At 36.5% G+C, this 16,455-nt stretch overlaps 3 protein-coding genes and 1 non-coding gene across 6 annotated transcripts; 3 read left to right on the forward strand and 1 right to left on the reverse strand.

Moving 5' to 3' along the window:
• The first annotated feature begins 736 nt into the window (after nucleotides 1-736).
• On the forward strand, nucleotides 737-4,449 carry LOC107886317 (uncharacterized). 2 transcript variants are annotated; one of them, XM_016810219.2, is made up of 4 exons: nucleotides 737-838; nucleotides 2,535-2,666; nucleotides 2,763-2,903; nucleotides 4,315-4,449. In XM_016810219.2, exons 1-4 carry the CDS (start codon nucleotides 815-817, stop codon nucleotides 4,366-4,368), a joined length of 351 nt encoding a protein of 116 aa, XP_016665708.2. In that variant the 5' UTR covers nucleotides 737-814; the 3' UTR covers nucleotides 4,369-4,449. The 2 variants fall into 2 exon arrangements, with proteins under 2 accessions (XP_016665708.2, XP_016665714.2); XM_016810225.2 differs by having other exon boundaries at nucleotides 2,598-2,666.
• LOC121210540 (U6 spliceosomal RNA) lies at nucleotides 748-850 on the forward strand. The gene has a single exon (XR_005905658.1). It is a non-coding gene; the product is annotated as a U6 spliceosomal RNA (small nuclear RNA).
• Nucleotides 4,223-10,723, reverse strand: LOC107886331 (protein transport protein Sec24-like At3g07100). Its single transcript, XM_016810238.2, has 13 exons — nucleotides 10,496-10,723; nucleotides 8,910-9,996; nucleotides 8,665-8,803; nucleotides 7,962-8,152; nucleotides 7,332-7,439; nucleotides 7,023-7,226; nucleotides 6,676-6,907; nucleotides 6,420-6,569; nucleotides 6,045-6,201; nucleotides 5,783-5,910; nucleotides 5,360-5,682; nucleotides 5,088-5,276; nucleotides 4,223-4,901 (listed from the first exon to the last, which is right to left on the reverse strand). The coding sequence occupies exons 2-13, from the start codon at nucleotides 9,939-9,941 to the stop codon at nucleotides 4,668-4,670; spliced, it is 3,087 nt and encodes a 1,028-aa protein (XP_016665727.1). The 5' UTR covers nucleotides 9,942-9,996; nucleotides 10,496-10,723; the 3' UTR covers nucleotides 4,223-4,667.
• Nucleotides 10,724-12,283: 1,560 nt separating this feature from the next.
• LOC107955396 (chloroplastic import inner membrane translocase subunit TIM22-2) lies at nucleotides 12,284-16,008 on the forward strand. Of its 2 annotated transcripts, XR_005904488.1 has the most exons (6): nucleotides 12,309-12,515; nucleotides 13,976-14,040; nucleotides 14,146-14,218; nucleotides 14,303-14,356; nucleotides 14,436-15,305; nucleotides 15,404-16,008. XR_005904488.1 is itself a non-coding variant. In XM_016891180.2 (5 exons), exons 1-5 carry the CDS (start codon nucleotides 12,329-12,331, stop codon nucleotides 14,678-14,680), a joined length of 624 nt encoding a protein of 207 aa, XP_016746669.1. In that variant the 5' UTR covers nucleotides 12,284-12,328; the 3' UTR covers nucleotides 14,681-16,008. The 2 variants fall into 2 exon arrangements, 1 of the variants encoding a protein (XP_016746669.1); XM_016891180.2 differs by having other exon boundaries at nucleotides 12,284-12,515; nucleotides 14,436-16,008.
• Nucleotides 16,009-16,455: the final 447 nt, after the last annotated feature.

Consider the following 16,455-nt stretch of genomic DNA (forward strand, 5'->3'; position numbering starts at 1 on the left):
CAAACACAAAAAAATATTTTCTGTAAGTCATTTTCTGTGAAACAAACACACCCTAATTCAATTGATTGATATTGATTTGTAGATCAATTGGTTTAATCTCTTTCTCAAAACCAACGTATTTATTGATTCTTTAATCAGTTTGACTGATCAGTCCAATTCTAATAACTTTAGTAAAATCTATAGCTATATCTATACTATAAGATTTCCATAAAGTAAGAGTTATATTATTATTAGGGTAAGTATTTAATACACTGACACTTATTTATTTCCTGACCCCAGTTCTGAAATTTACTCGGTGTACAAAATAATTTCTTTTATTTTTATTTTTTTATAAATTAATAAAAAAAATTACAATTGATAAAGTTTCAACCAATAACTTCATAATTATAAAACCATTAATTTTATCATTCCAATTGATTTTTAAATAAATTTTGAGTAAATATAATTCTTATATGAATTTTTAGCTAATCATATTTAATAATATATTTACATAATAAAATTTAACAAATTATTAGTTCATATTTTAGCAAACGCAAATCTTGCATAGTCAACAAAAGGCCACATTTGTACAAAGGAGACACACTCTACGACCATAAGCCCATGGCCTTTGTTTTGAGCCCATACATTGGGATAGTCAGAGTGAGGTAGGCTGGTCCATAATTTAGTTGGTATCCAACTAAATATCCCACATCGCTTAGCGACACAATAACATAACCTTTTATATAGCTGAAGCAGCTCCAACAGGTTGTCCCTTTGGGGACATCCGATAAAATTGGAACGATACAGAGAAGATTAGCATGGCCCCTGCGCAAGGATGACACGCACAAATCGAGAAATGGTCCAAATTTTTTTTAAAATTTTTTCCCTCTGTTCTCTTTGAACTTTACGATTTTTTTCTGGGTGCTTTTAGTTTCTGTTCTCTGCTTTCTTTGGTTTTCTTTAGTTTTTTTTATAAATCTATGTTTTCTTTGCATTTTCCTATTTTTCCTGGGTTTTTTACAATTTCGGTAGCTGGTAAATGTAGTAAATGTTATTTTTCTCTGTTTTCTTTGCATTTTTCTATTTTTTTCTGGGTTTTTTACAACTCCGTTATCTGGTAAATGTTAATTACTTGTAGTTGACTATGTCTAAAGGAGACTTTCGTTTTTTTCGAGTTTAACAGCTGATTTCTTTATAAATGGGTTGTGGAATCATTGATCAAATAATTTCCCTTGAGCACTCACAGTTGGTCAAATGAGAACGATTGGGAAAAATTTGGGTTTAATATGGTGCTTGCTGAAAAGTATTATTTTATGTTACGAATGCTGATGTTCAATTCTTGTTGTGTAGAAATTGGACTTTATTTATTTATTTTTATCTCTTTCCATAGCCTTGCTACTTGATTTTCTTTCTATTCAATAAAGCAATGCAATTTGAGATTTCTGATATTGACCAGAATTTCTATACATCATATATGCTAAAAATCTGTAGTTAGAAGTACCATATAATATAGTGAAGGATTAAATTGGGTTTGGCAACCATTGATGAATGAATTTGAATAGGAAGTTCTAGATTCACCTGTAGTTAACATGCTGAAAGGGGTTAGAATGACCAAAATTTCATGCATTTTGTTTGTAATTCAAACTCTAATGATTGCTAGGCTATGTGCTACTCTATTACCATGCCTGTGGATGGATGCAGACTCAAATACGGGCATCAATGCTCATGTCTCACTTATATAGATGTCAACATAGGACAGGTCCATAGTGTCGCTCGGAAGCCTGGAAATGATGCCAGGCGAATCACTTTTGATAATAACAATTTGAAGCCTGGAAATGATTGTCAGTTTCTCACTTTGAATCCATAAAGGTTGTCCCTTCAAAGAAAATCTTAGTGGGAAACATGACCTAATTTGCTTCAGTCTTTAGTTGTTGTTTTCTATCATACAGAGGCCTTGCTCGGTGCGACATGAGCTAAATTTTGCAGGTTTCTGAATCTGTTTACTTTTGCATTTGTATGCTTAGCTTGGTGTTCGACTTCATCGATTTTACTTGCTTGATATTGCAAATTAGAATGTTTTTGCAGGTTGGGTCTATTTTACTCTATTAAGTAGTAAATTCGATTCAAGATGTCTTTTTTCGGTGTTTTCTGAACGAGCTTCTGTCCGTTTTTTTCTATTTTTCTAACTCTGAAATGTGGTGTAATTGGGTTAAGAGATCCTTTTACAATTTAATTAAAAGATTTTACGTAGCTGGTTTATGCTTGTTGTACAAGTAAGTATGAACCTTTATGAATGTTGAATATTATGGCTTCATTTATGGATTGAAATTATCATTTTTATCTCACGTCTTTATATATATTTAGTCACAAAATAGTTGTAGTCTATCAGTGCTAATTTTCTGGTACATTTATAAGAATTGAGGAGCGAGTTTAATAGGAAGGCACAAAGATTAAAGGTCAAGTTGACAACTTGACATGCTTCCATAGAGGGAGTCTTTGCAACACCTGAAAGAGCATATTCATACAGTCGTCTAAACTCTGATGGTGTGGTTCAGGAAATCAGTCGTCATACTAAATCTTTTATTTCGAAGCTGATTGGTCGGTGCATGTACAAGCAGGGTTGGCACCTTCAAAGGTTGAAGTCTTTGTGTGGCAATAAGTTGGCTAGACATGGGATATGCGTTTCGGTAGGTGCAGCAGTGTATTCATTCCTGTAAGTGTGAAAGTGAACTGGTTTCATCACTCAATTTTTCACGTGCAATGTGGATTGGCTTGTACGGCAGGAACACTGGTGCTATGTGGGAGACCCCGTGTCGTTCGTGGTTCTTGATGTGGCCAGATGCTTGCCTTTCGCGGCTGAGTGTAACAGAGGAGTTTGGAATATGATGTTACTTGCAATTGTTTTGGTCCATGCGGCTTTACAGGTACAACATTAATTTTAGTGGTGAAATTGTGGACAGTTCTGCAATTGTTTTAATGAATGTTAGAAACTCAGACTTGCCTGCTGGATTTATATTATATGCCAAATGTGGTGATGAAAAACAATATTGAGTGAGCTTTGTTATCTATTTAGAGTTTTGACCTGGTCTGGCTTTGCATTTTATTGGGGTTGCCAGATGGTAGAATTGCTATTTTAGGTCATCTAATTAAGTTAAACCTTAAATTTAAGCATTTTAAGTCTTTCATTAAGTGATTTTTAAAAAAGAAATCTTTCATTAAATGAATTTTTTTAAATTTAGGCCCATCTAAAAAATAAAAAATTTAATTTTTAAGTAAACACAATCTTTCTTAGCTTTGGTCCTCTCAAAGTTTTATAATTTTACTCCGGTCCCTCCCTAAGTAAAATTCTTGACTTTGTCTTATCAAATATCGAGAATAATCCAATAATTATTGGATATCGAGAAGTCTCAAACAACAAAAAGAAAAATATTATTATATACTATATTAATCTTTAATTTATCATTAATATTACTATATATCAACAATGGACTAGTGTTAAAAGACTTGTTGAATTTAACTATTTACCAAGAAATAAGAAAATAAAACATAGCATTTAAAGTTCCAAAGTATGTGAAATAGAGCTGATCATGGGCTGGGCGACCCGGCCCGGCTTGAAGGCCCGCCCGAAAAATGGGAGGGTTTGGGTAAAAATATAGGCCCGAAAAATGGGCTTGGGTAAAAAAACGAGGCTCGTTTAGAAAACGGGCCGAGCCTTCGGTAAGAGTTTTTTGGCTTGGGCCCGGCCTGAATTATATATTAATATATATTTTTTTATTTTATTTTTAATTATTTTAAATTTTTAATATAACAATTTTTTATTATATTATTAATTTGTGTATTGTTTTAAGAATTGTTTTAGTATTATTTTTATTTGTTTTAATATTTGTTTTTATGTTTTTAAATATATTTAATTTATTATATTTTTAAATTTTTTTATTTAATGAAATAAAAAAATTTTAATATGGGCCGGGCCGGGCTCGGGCTTAGTAATTTTATTTCGGGCTGGGCTTGGGCAAAATTTTAGGCCCATATTTCGGGCCGGGCCGGGCCAGGCCTAGTAGACGAGCCTAAAAATTTGTATGGGCCCGGCCCAAACCCGGCCCGGCATTGTGAAACATTTGGTAATTGGTCACCTCTATAAACAAAAACCCTAAAGTTTTTTTTGTTCTTTTAAAAGGCAAAAATTGGTGGGAAAAGTTTAACTATCCCGTACAAAAATTTAACCTGTTGTACATTTTACCCATGAAAGCATTGCAATCTCTAATCCCCTAGTTTTTGATACATGTAATAAAAATATTTTCAAAAAGAATAAAAAGGTCTACTCAAAATCTTCAGGTTAATCTTTTCAATGTATTCAACACAAGATTTGAGGGGAACCCCCCGGATTAAATACTGATGAACAATTTATGACATGCGATGGGAATAGATCGGGAAGATGATGAACCCCTACGGACTTGAAGTTGTGAGAAGCAAAAGCAAGTTACGGTGCCTTTCAATTGATGTTTTTCAGAAAAAGGAGCTCCCAACCATATATGAGGCCAATATTTAGAGTGAATAAAGAGCTATACCGTTTCCCGCTTACTCGAAGAAACTGCTTCTCATGTCTATCCCGGATTCAAGGAGTGGTTGTTGAGCTTAAGCTGAGGAGACTGGATGAAATTTAGCAACCTCTAAAACTACCTGTAATATCATGTGTTTTGCTGGACTTGCCGGTGTATTTGCATTATCCAATCAACATAACCACTGGTGCCACCCATCTGGTCCTCAATAAGATTTACGAGAAGCAGCAAGCCTTCCTTGGGTTGTTCACCTTGTCTTACAAGATAAGGAAGTTGATAATATGATGGGTCACTCTCTCTTAGTTTCTTCAATATCCTCATCAGCCTTCTTGACATTTCATTATCATGCTCAGTAAGGATAACCTGAGTAGGAAACATAAAAGAACCCGGTGAATTAAGTACAACCTCATCGTGGCGCAGCACGCTGAGAAAAGGTCTTAATCCTTCAGAAATACAAAGGAACCAGCAAAACAAGAAAAGCATATTCGGTAAAATTCCATTTAACAACCTCGTCGCCACAAGAATAGCTTCATTAACAAGAGATTGTACCTTTGATAATTCTGCTGCAAAATCTTCCCCGAGTAAATTCTTAGCTACATCAGGCGAAAGCATTCTACCAAACCATATAACAAAGCGGAAGCCATCATCATATATATAGAGGCCTCTTGAATCTAGGCTTTCAGCAACCAAAGGCAATCTCTTCATAATGTTTTTGAAATCCTCAGTTTGAGCAGATGGCTGCAAATATGAGACAGAAGGGATGTTCAGTTCGCAAAATCTGCATCTTTATTGAAATTTATCCAAAGGTTCAAGATCTTCACCTTCAAAAGATACTCATCAATTCGAATCAAGCTAGGGTATAAAAGCTTCAACAACCTTTTAACAGGCAATGCCATCATGGTGAAACCTGCTGCGCAACGCTCATCAAGTTGAGCATCAGCATATCCTCCTTTTAGAGGTACTGATTTAGAGAGTGCCAATCCATACGAACACAGGAACTTTAGAGAATCTGGATAAATCATCCTAGATCCCAAGCGATGCTGCACAGCATAGAGATTGCGGTATTCTCTGAGTGCTTTTACAATCCTTAGTTGCAAAGAATTTCTAGCATCTTCAAGTTTATTGGTCAATGTTTTCTCAATTGCTGCAAAACATCAGTGGATTAGAAAAATAAAAGGACCCTTTGAAACTGAAATCGGCCAAAACAAAAAGCATCTCTTGCACAGGGCTTGGTTAACTTTTACCTAATCTACAAAACAAAGAAAAGATGGCACCAGTGTCAGCCTGTCGGTACATCTCCCCTAGATCTGTAACAACAGGGGCAGCTGCTGTATGCACTCTGATGCGCCTCTCTCCGCAGGATGCAGTGTATCTTTAAATTGTCAAAGAATCATTAGTAACCCATATCCTTTTCCACTTTCAAAAGTAACCCGCGAGTTTCAGCAAACAAGCAAATAACCCAATAAATTAGCATTGATACAGTAAAACAACCCGCTTAAAGGATACAGTAGAACAGCTTGGAAATATACTGTCTGAGTTGTGAGCAGTGTCTCCTCAAGGGATAACTGCACTGCATATGCTTTATCACAATCTACAGTCGGAAGTGCTAATAAATCTGTGGATCTCAGCATAAAGTTCCCATGATAAGAGGTACATCGAATTCCTGGTGTAAGTACCAACGAAATGGATCAACTGCTTTGTAATCACAAAATCGTAGGGGAAAAAACAAAAATATATATAAATAGTGGTTCTATATGCACACCCATTTCAACATATATTGAGGAGAAAAAAAATCAATAATCTAAACAAACTGCATTGGGATCATGGCTTAATAGCATTGTATTACAAATGGATTCAAATAAATAAAGAGAATCAGAAAACCTTTTCCACATCTTATGCGCATAACTGCTTCCCAGGCAGTCTCCCTAGTAAGATCTCTGGCTAATTCATGCCTCAATTTCTCACCATGAATGCTTGATTGGAAGTTCGGATAATAATATACCTGACCTCCAGTATACTTTGCCAGGGTTCCTACATTGAAATTCAAAAAGGAGACTTGAAGTATCATCAAAAGTTCCTCTATACTTCAATGTTATTTTTAAGCCTAAAGTCAAAACGAGGATATGGATTTTTGTACCCAAGGAAGCTATGTCAGTGTATTTATCACTAAAAGCATAAACATTAACCCCTATCTGGTACTTTGTAAGATCAGCTGCCATTTGCTTGTAGAAGGAACCTTCCGGCAATCGCAATAAATGTTCCTTATCAGTTCCATATGCACGAAGATCATCTCCACGCAACTTCAAGCGTCCAACTCCCAGGGAAGGCAATGTGTTCTGGAAAATTAGCAACTTACCTCCGAGTTGACTCTGCAATAAAGCGATGGTCAAACAACTATTATCAAATGCAACCATCAGCAAGATACTAAAAGGTGTCCCATTGTTGTAAAAGATCATAATAGCAAAGATGGAGAAAAAAACACACCATAACCATGAATGCTGCCTTAACTGCAGGACCAAAAGCAGATTCCACATTCACATTGTCCTGAAACATAGACGGCAAGCTATCCAGGAATGTTTCAACAACAGTTCTTGATTCAGATAAGTTGACAAGAAGATCATCTGGCAATGGGACAAATATATCATCCAGATCTGAAACTACCATCATTTGAGGCTGTGCAAGAGACGACTGCAGAGAAGAAAACCCAGAAGTTACTCAGGAAAATTGGGCTAAAATGGAGAAAATATGAGGCGTCTCAGAAGAACTTTTCTACTGATTTCAAAAGTTACTTGCCTTCATGTTGTAAAAATGAATCGTGCTGTCATAAGTAATAAAACCAATCTGTGTTCTGGGGAAACCAGGCAGCTCATCCAAACACGAACGGATAGTTTGAGCAACAACCTATACAGATATGTTCTAAGTCAGCAGAAACCATTAACATGCGTGTATAATGAGGAGAGACAAAGAAAAGAGCAGCATAGCCTATCAAAGTACTTTTTATCATCACAAGGCCAGCGCAGAACCTATGCACACAAAAGCATTTATTGAATCAACTATGACCCAGCAATACAGACAACAGCCTGATCAAAATATCTAAACAAGTTTTACAGTGTTGGACAAACCCTGTAATGATAGCAGCAAGGCTAATTCCATAATTCTTTTCTCTTTACTGATTCCATAAGAAGGCAAACTAATCTTGCAGGCCTTACTTCATAGACATGTTTGAGACCACAGCCAGCCCATCTACCACAATCAAATAGCGATAAATATATGACACTCACACACTAGATAACTCAAGCCAGCATTTTATGTAGGATATCTGAAAAGCTCCGATATTGTGCACCAAAAAATAGCCTGATCAAGATTTATTCACATTGCAATACGAGATGGAAAATAATCAACTTCTTTAAAGGAAGTGCTTACCCCAATCATGCCACTTCTTACTGCAGATATTGAAACATCAATGAGAAAAAAATATAGTGGCGGCATTGGTGGCCGATTCATGTAATCAGTTGGTGCAACAAATTCCACACTGCCTTTTAGAAGTTCAGGCCGCTGATCCAAATCAATTCTTCTGCCAGTGGCATCCAAGTTGGCAAAATAGTCACCAGGAACTGAACATGGAAGTTGAATCAAATCAGCACAAATACTTTGTAATTCCAAATATTACCAGGCAAAAAAATCAAATTCTGCCACACAATATTACCAATTGGATACAACTGAAAATAAAACAAAATTACATTGCAATAAAGAACAGTTAGTTAACATGCTATATTAAATTCCATTCTACAACTGACATTAGCTCAATTGAAAACATAAAATTTTCATTTGCACTTTAACAACGATTTGAGATAGTTCAAAGTAAATGTAGAGGTAGATGGCCAAAACAAGCAAGCTTGCGGAAAACTGACATACTGTTAAAGCAAGTCAGTATAAGTGAAGCATGAGCTCATTGCACTTCAATAGAATTGAACATTCCAAAGAGGAAAACGAGTGCTGATAACATATAAAAGAACCTACGGCATGGAAAAGATTTTGTACACATTAGCCACAACTAAGTAACTATTTTACTTTCAAGTTTCAACCATTGAGACATATTTTTGCTTCCTAAATTAAGTGAGTTTACCATCATTTAGTAAAGCGCAGATGTTGCAGCGCCACTTTCTTCCAGCATCCGTAAAAGTGACATAGGGATTCACATATGTGCGACACCTTCTACAGCGAATAATGCCAGTTGAAATATAATTAATGACTGGCAGTTCCTCCTGAACAGGAAAAAAGGTAATCGACAGGAAAAACATTAGTCTTCAACAAAATACACTTATTGTAAATCTAAAAAAGGAAATTATAATTGAATCTTGAGACACTTACCCCTTCAGGATCCTCTGCAAGAGGACAGACAACAGCTCCAAGAGTCAAATGCCATCTTGAAGCTAAAGACTGAGAAGATGGTACGCCACTTGTAGTAAGCCGTAGGTATCTGGGATTGCAGTTCATAGGATACATCTTGGTGAAAGAACTTGGCTCCACATCACCATCCAATGGCCTAGGAAGTGTTCTATGATCGCATCCAGGATCAATTGATCCAGGTAAAGATGCAAGAGAGAGTGAACTAAAATCTTCTGTCAAGCTTTGGATGCCACCAATAGGAGGTGCAGAGCTAGGATGCTGCATTTGGCCCCTTGACTGGTAGCCCAAGGAAGCAGCTACTAGTGGAGGAGGAGCATAACTTCCTTGCTGACTAGAAAAGGGAGAAGATGATGCTGGTGGAGGAGGCATAAAACTTCCTTGCTGAGCAGGAAAAGGTGAAGGTGTTTGTGAAACTGCAGATTTCTTGCTTGGATATCCAGGAAAAGGTGGCTGGAAAGTGGATTTGGCAGCAGAATAAGATGAATCTGGAGGGGAGAAAGTTGGCTGAATATTGGGTCTAGGCCCTGCAAACAATGAACCTGTTGGAGGTTGAGGAACATTCACACCAGATGGAGAAAAATTTACAGATTGTGGTGAAGATCCCATTGGCACTGGTGGTACTTGTGATTGTGGAGGGAAAGAAACAGATGAAGCAGATACTTGACTTGCACGAGGTTGAAATGGTGGCTGCCCCTGGGGTGGTGCACGTATGGGGGGGGCTTGAGCTGTTGAAGGAGACGGTGATGTTGGAAATTGCTGATAAGGTCCCCCAGCAGGTGGAACAGATGTTACGGGTGGAGGTGGTACTGATTGATCGCCAAAACGAGCTAGTGGTCTAGGTCCAGCTGATGAGAAAGGAGTCATAGTTGGGTAAGCACTTGGTGGGGTAGGTCTAGATGATGAAAAAGGAGTCATAGTTGGCGGAGCAGAAGCAAAAGGGCCAGGGGGAGGTCTCATGGGAAAATTCGGACGACCAGGGTTTTCAGTCCCCATGGTTTTCAATAATATGTCTATGTCTACTACTTAAAGAGTGATCTCACAAGCAAACCTGCCAGGAAAAGTACAACTGCATTGATAAAGTAACTTCCAACTAAAACAGTTACGAGTATGATGATTTAAAGATCACATATAACATAATTGAAATTGAAAAGAATCTGATTTTCTTCCTTCTTTTTATCAAAATCTTAAGCATTCAGTCTTTGCAACATAACTATAATACATAGACTAAAAATCAAAACAAGCTTCCAGCACACTAGAACAATCAAAATTCAATTCCATTCCAACAAATTTCCACAAACTTAAACTCTTTCAATCCAAAACCAATCTAAATTCCACTAAAACAGTTCAGATTCAAAATATAAGTATAACCACCCATTAACTGAATTTCAATCAACTAATCCAAATTCAATTTCCTTAGCACCAGCTTAGCTTCAGTTTTTTTACTAAAAACTACTCTTTTTCAAGACCCAAAACAACCATTCTCCCAAATAAGCAAAAACCTTAAAGTGTCCCAACGAAAAGGAACGTAAAACCAATCAAAGACTAACCGGCGCCGTCGTATTCAGCAGCGTACAGCTTCAGCAGCAGGCCAGTGAAGATCTTGCCGAGGATTTTCAGAAAAAAAAAAAAGAACTGGAGATCAAATTAATAGGAATTTGTCCAAGCCAAGATCTAAAAAGAAAGAAGGATTTGTTGAAAAATTGAAATTACAGATCGATAAAAAGGACGTTTAGAAACATAGTAAAAGAACATGAAGCGTATCTTTACGTCCTTCTTTGATGTAATTTTATATATGTATATACAGTACATCCTTTTTTTACTTAGGCTTTAAAATATATTATTTTTATTTAATTTTGGGTAAACTGTTAAAATAGTCACTTTTTTTTGACTAATGTTACATTTTAGTCATTTATATTTAAAATGTTACATTATTTTATAGTGCTGTAATATTTTAGTCTTTAAGCCGTTAATTGTTATTAACGGTGTAACTTAAGCTGACATGGCATATTAAATCATCATTTCAAATGAAAATTTTAGGTTAAATTATATAATTGCTTCCTATATTTTTTTTCATTTTTAGCTTTTCCATTCGGTTCGGGATTCAAATTCGATAATGATTCCAATCTTATGAGTCTTGCAATTACGCTTGGTGATTGCTATTTTTTTATCGTTATCGTCCACCTCATCTTTGCATTGGTTCACAAATAATATAGAGGCATTCATACGGATCTCTTGAGGCTTAAGGCTTTGCTATTTTTTAAACGACGGCTTTGGTATCCAGAGAGAGGCTCGGAGCTTCCTTGAAGAATTTTCATGGCGACCTCGCGCTACCTTCTTTGTACTTGAAAAGGGGAAGGGGGAAAGATGAATTGCTCTGATTACCAGTATGTGTGGAAAGTTTCGATGTTGGAGATTAAAGATCCGATGTAATCGGAGATTGCTTCGAATGGTCCGGTGACATTGTTGCTCGGCCTTGTAGTTGCTTCTCTAATTTTCTCAATATTGTTGGTGTACTAATAGTCTTCACTTGCTCCGTTTTTTGTTCACTCGCCTGAAACGAATTTAAAAAAAACCGATAAAACAATACAAACCAATATAAAAAAATAAGAAGAAGACATAAATGAGAAATAAAAACCAACCGATGTTTCCATGGGAGGGAGGCGCTTAGGAGAGTAAAGGCATTTGCTAGAAAGAAGCAGATGACGATCAAAGATATAAAGGAAACCAACCATGCATCCCATTTGTTTCCCTATTTGCTTCTTGAGGAGTTGCATTGAGGGATTGACCCTCGTACAACTTAGAGTCCGATGAATTCTCTTAAAGGGTTTTCTTAAGGAATTGCACTGAGAGTTGACCACGAGGAGTGGTCCTTAGGTTTGGCTAGGAGTAGGCATATAACATATGGTATGTGCTTGTTTTATGTGAGTGGTCTTATATTGGTTTGTTTTTTCAGAATAAACTCTCTTTTATGTATTTGCAACAGAATAACTAATTAATCATTAACGAAAGGAAAACTCCATCATCCAATTCAAATTGACAGTTATGAAAAAATTAAACTGTAGACAAAAAAAGGAATGGGAGTTTTCGATTGATTCAAACAATACGAATAGGGAAGGCCATACAATAATGATTTTAACAACCTAGTGACTTATATGAAAGCTTCGGATAGTCAAGTGACTATTTTGTAACTGTTTGAAGTTGAGTGGCCAAAACATAAACTCACTAATAGTTTAGTGACCTTGGAAGCAGTTTACCCAAAAATCAAATAAGGGAGGCAAACGATGCCGTATTGATAAATGCAAAATTAAACATCGGGCATTTCCTTTTTCCCGTTCAAAGAAAGCCAAAGCATAGAAAGAAGCAAGTATTTTTGAACAACAATGGCTGCTTCGGATTCATCAAGCTCTTCCACTGAAACTGACGTTGAAACAAACCCTAGCCCTGATCCTAATTCTTCAAAAGCTATAACCCCAAATCTTCATATTTTCAATCCTCCCGCCGTATGTCTCTTCAAATTCCCAGGAGACTCCGCCGCTGGTGCCTTAATGGGCTCCATCTTCGGTTACGGTATCTTTTTTTTTTTTCCTCTCTAACTTGATGCCTCATATCTCTATTCTTTTGAAAAAAAAATTCTCGGTGATTGATATTATTCGTAAATGGAACTTTGAATACAGAATCATTGCGTTTCTCTTTAAAATTTTGGCTTTGTTGTAGGAGAATTTTATCATATTATTACGCACTAAACATATAATATGAAACTTGGAAGTGGAAGTTTAATGTGGTTACGGGAAAATGGTAGCCAGTTGAGTGGATGAGATGGTCATAACGTTGAAAAATGGAATTTTCAGCATCTTAAATTGTAATTTAGATAGGATAAGTTCCTTAAAACAAAGCATCCGAATTTGCATAGCAGTGACTGCGGTTCATCGATGGTTAGGGATGTAAGTGAAACAACCTTAATAATTCATAAATAGTTCGATTTCTATTCGTTTCTTAAGCCAAATAATAGAATATGAACTGGATTTTGAAGCGTGTTTGTTTAAGGAACCAAATATGAATAATGCATGTTCAATTCAATCATGTTCAGGATAAGCTTGTTCAGGGGCGAAGCTAGAAAATTTTGTTAGGGGGGACGGATAAAATTTTAATTTTTTATAGTTTATATTTTTATAATTTATAAAGGATTAAATTGAATTTTTATAATTTTAGGAGGGCTAAAGTGCAATTTTACCTTTACTAATTTAAAATTTTTAAAAAATTTTAAGGGCCTAAAATAAAATTTTCCATTTAGGGGGGGCCGGGGCCATGCCAGCCCCCCCTGGCTACGCCCCTGAGCTTGTTTATGTTTGATTGAAGTTCGTTTAATAAATTATATAAACCTCGTTTAGAACTCATTTATTGTTTGATTATTATATAAATAATCTTTTATAAAAGGTAAGAAATATGTTTATTGAAGGTTTGTTTGTTTATTATTCATGAACATTTCTTTTTATCATTCATAAATATGATCAATTATATGTTCATAAATATACTTGTTTAATATCCACGAACAGGACATAATACACTTAATTTTAAATAAATGAACACAAAGGCAATTTTGAAATTCTTAACGAATAAAAACAAAACAAGCTTAAAAATAAATAAATGACTATGAATAAGGATCCGTTTGTTCAAACACTCTTTATTTACAGCCCTATCTATGGCCCTCTGTCTTTAAGCTTGAAAATTACTTACTGGAACTTTGGACCTTGAAGAGATGTGAATATTTTGTATGTGAGCTTTAGATGACTGAGAAGTCGGATTGTAGGCTTTTTTTCGTGTTCTAGGTTGCTGCATAGTGCATGTTTAATGCCCTGAATTTATTTCTTTTGGTGGCAATTCAAGGTTAGGCCGCTTAACCTATAGTCACTGAGCAATCATTCTCGGCAGGTTCGGGGCTTTTAATTAACATTTTGATGCAGCTGATTTGTCTGCTTAGAAATCAGGTCTACGCTTTCTTTAAATTTCCCATTATGCATTTGTTGCAGGTTCAGGATTGATTAAGAAGAAGGACTTCAAAAGCTCCTTTGTGGTGGCAGGTTCTCATGCCAAGGTATGAGAATCTCATGATTGAGAACAATGTGATTAAATTGTAGTTTTCCCCCTCGAGTGAACAAATCTCTAGCTTCTCTTATATATCTAATTTTCCCTTTTACAGACATTTGCAGTTTTGTCGGGCGTACACAGTTTGGTCGTTTGCTTTTTAAAGAGGCTGCGGGGAAAAGATGACGGTATGCCTTGTAAAAAACACAGCAGCACCGCCCTTTTTTCATGATTGGTATGTTGATATACGGCTACACTGTCTTTCTCTGCAGTTATTAATGCTGGCATAGCTGGATGTTGCACTGGACTTGCTCTATGTTTCCCTGGTACGAGAATCTTAAGCTTCAATCGTTGCTTCCAGGGTTCCATTTGAACCTTATTTTTTTCATTGAAATGGTTTTGCAGGTACACCACAGACACTTCTACAGAGCTGTCTCACATTTGGGGCATTATCATTTATCCTCGAAGGGCTTAACAAGCAGCAACCAGCAGCACTGGCACATTCATTTTCTGTGAGAAACAAGAACGAAACTCACCCTTTGGCACTCCCTATTTCACTCCCTCTTCCAGATGAGCTCAAAGGACCTTTTTCTTCTTTCTGCAAATCCTTAGTAAAACCAAATAAAGGCAGCTCTAGGTCAGCTAACTGATGTGGGGTGCCATTTTTATGTTTTCTGTTTTCTGTATATCGTTGCGAGTGCGAGTGCGAGTGATGCGACTGTACACGCAAAGTTTTGTTGCATAAATATGAAATTGTTTCTTTTATGTTGCATTTCATGTCCGTTCTCGATTCAATTATATGATTGCTTGAAGGTAAAATTTTCCATTTTAATGTATGGGAAGGAAAGGGATATCCCAAGCATCATATGCCTATATGGTAAGATTCTTACAAATTGATTTATTACCATATCTCCATATGTTAGTAGTTATTGTTAAAGATATTACAAAACATGCCTTATTTGAATCCCAAATCATTGATTTGCTTAAAAAGCTATCTATACAAACCATATCTGCTATTTATCTCCTTGTAAACGTTATCCTTTTTCATATCTGGTCAAGAAATTTATTCAAAAAATTTCAATGGACTCTGGATCATCTCAATTCACTGTAACACCAAATCTTCGTTTTTTTTCTTCTTAGTTTTATCTTTTCAAGTGTTCATTACTTTAGTTTAATTCTTTTCTTTTGGTTGTTTGCAGAGTTTCATCCTCAGAGTCGATATTCAAACTCCAGGTTGGGAGAATACCATGATCAAAGTCCTCAAGGGAATTCCAGGTATTCCGAATATGATCTCCATTGACGACTGATATGATATATATGTACTTATGTATATATAGTCCCGTGATGCAGATTCTTTGTTGTTCTTCTTACAGGCGCTACTTTCTCCATTGATCCAAACGGTATCACTCGTGTTTCGGGTAATGTAGACCCCGGAAAAACTCTGAAACTGCTAGCAAAAGCAGGGAAACATGCTCAGCTGTACTGCATTGACTCTAGAGATGGAAACCAAGTATCAGAGAGAAGAAATTATGGGCAACAGTTTTTGGATGATCACCATTGTTACAGGCCATTTTGCCCGAGGCCCAATTCAACACAAAACAAGAACCCAATTAACCCAAACCCATTTCTACCAGCCCAAAATAAACAAAAAATAGAGAAAGAAAGAAAACCTAATCGGTCCCATCCCTCTGCCATCGCCTTGTCCCACGCCACCACCAACTCCCTCACCTGCCCTCTAACTCCCTGCAAATGAAAGAACACGCAAAGCAGAGACCAAGGGGAGAAAATAACATTTTATTGTATCATTTTCGGGGGATAAAAGGGGGGCTTCATCACGGGATTCAGGGGGATTTTTTCTTTTTTTGTAAAACCCACATCAGAAATCAAAAGGGAATAGAAATTTTAAAAGGTTGAATCCTTGCTATTCTTCTTGGTTTTCTCTTATTTGTTTGATCTTATTTTGTTTTTTTCTTTGCAAATCTATTCTAAAGTAATTAAAAATCAAAAAAGAGAAAGAAAAGAATACCTGAATCGGCCCTTGGACTGGCCGGCGATGGTCCTTTGCCGTCGTCGGATTCAGCTCGAGAGGGGCCAAAGGTCTTGTTTTCTCCTCGATTCCCCTTTCAAAAGTTCAGGCCCTCTGAATATGCTTCAACTGCGCAGACCGGGAACTCCGTCGCGTGACGCCGGCCACCGGCCATGGCGGTGATTTGGAGCGGTCGAGAAAAGGGATTGAGGGGTATGAGATCTTCAGTTCGTCTGAAAGAAAAGAGAAAGAAATGGGGGCTGATTTGTTTTTTAGGGTTTTATTTATTTATTTATTTTTATTTATAAGATTCCATACGGCGCCGTTTAAAAGGGAAACCTGCGCACTTTTGCCCTAATGGGTAATTTGCGCCTTCGGTCCCTCCATTTCGCGTTGAAA

The sequence above is a fragment of the Gossypium hirsutum genome, chromosome A11 (assembly GCF_007990345.1).
Source record: "Gossypium hirsutum isolate 1008001.06 chromosome A11, Gossypium_hirsutum_v2.1, whole genome shotgun sequence".
In the NCBI taxonomy this organism is placed as follows: Eukaryota; Viridiplantae; Streptophyta; class Magnoliopsida; order Malvales; family Malvaceae; genus Gossypium; species Gossypium hirsutum.

Coding starts and splice junctions, on each gene's coding strand:
- LOC107886317 (XM_016810219.2), top strand. CDS start 815: ATGACACGCACAAATCGAGAAATG. Junction 839..2,534: donor CACGCACAAATCGAGAAATG/GTCCAAATTTTT, acceptor GGTGTGGTTCAG/GAAATCAGTCGTCATACTAA. Junction 2,904..4,314: donor TGGTCCATGCGGCTTTACAG/GTACAACATTAA, acceptor CAAAATCTTCAG/GTTAATCTTTTCAATGTATT.
- LOC107886331 (XM_016810238.2), bottom strand. CDS start 9,941: ATGGGGACTGAAAACCCTGGTCGTCCGAATTTTCCCATGAGACCTCCC. Junction 6,570..6,675: donor CACTGACATAGCTTCCTTGG/GTACAAAAATCC, acceptor ATTTCAATGTAG/GAACCCTGGCAAAGTATACT. Junction 5,911..6,044: donor TATTTCCAAGCTGTTCTACT/GTATCCTTTAAG, acceptor GACAATTTAAAG/ATACACTGCATCCTGCGGAG.
- LOC107955396 (XM_016891180.2), top strand. CDS start 12,329: ATGGCTGCTTCGGATTCATCAAGCTCTTCCACTGAAACTGACGTTGAA. Junction 14,041..14,145: donor TGGCAGGTTCTCATGCCAAG/GTATGAGAATCT, acceptor TCCCTTTTACAG/ACATTTGCAGTTTTGTCGGG. Junction 14,219..14,302: donor GCTGCGGGGAAAAGATGACG/GTATGCCTTGTA, acceptor CTTTCTCTGCAG/TTATTAATGCTGGCATAGCT.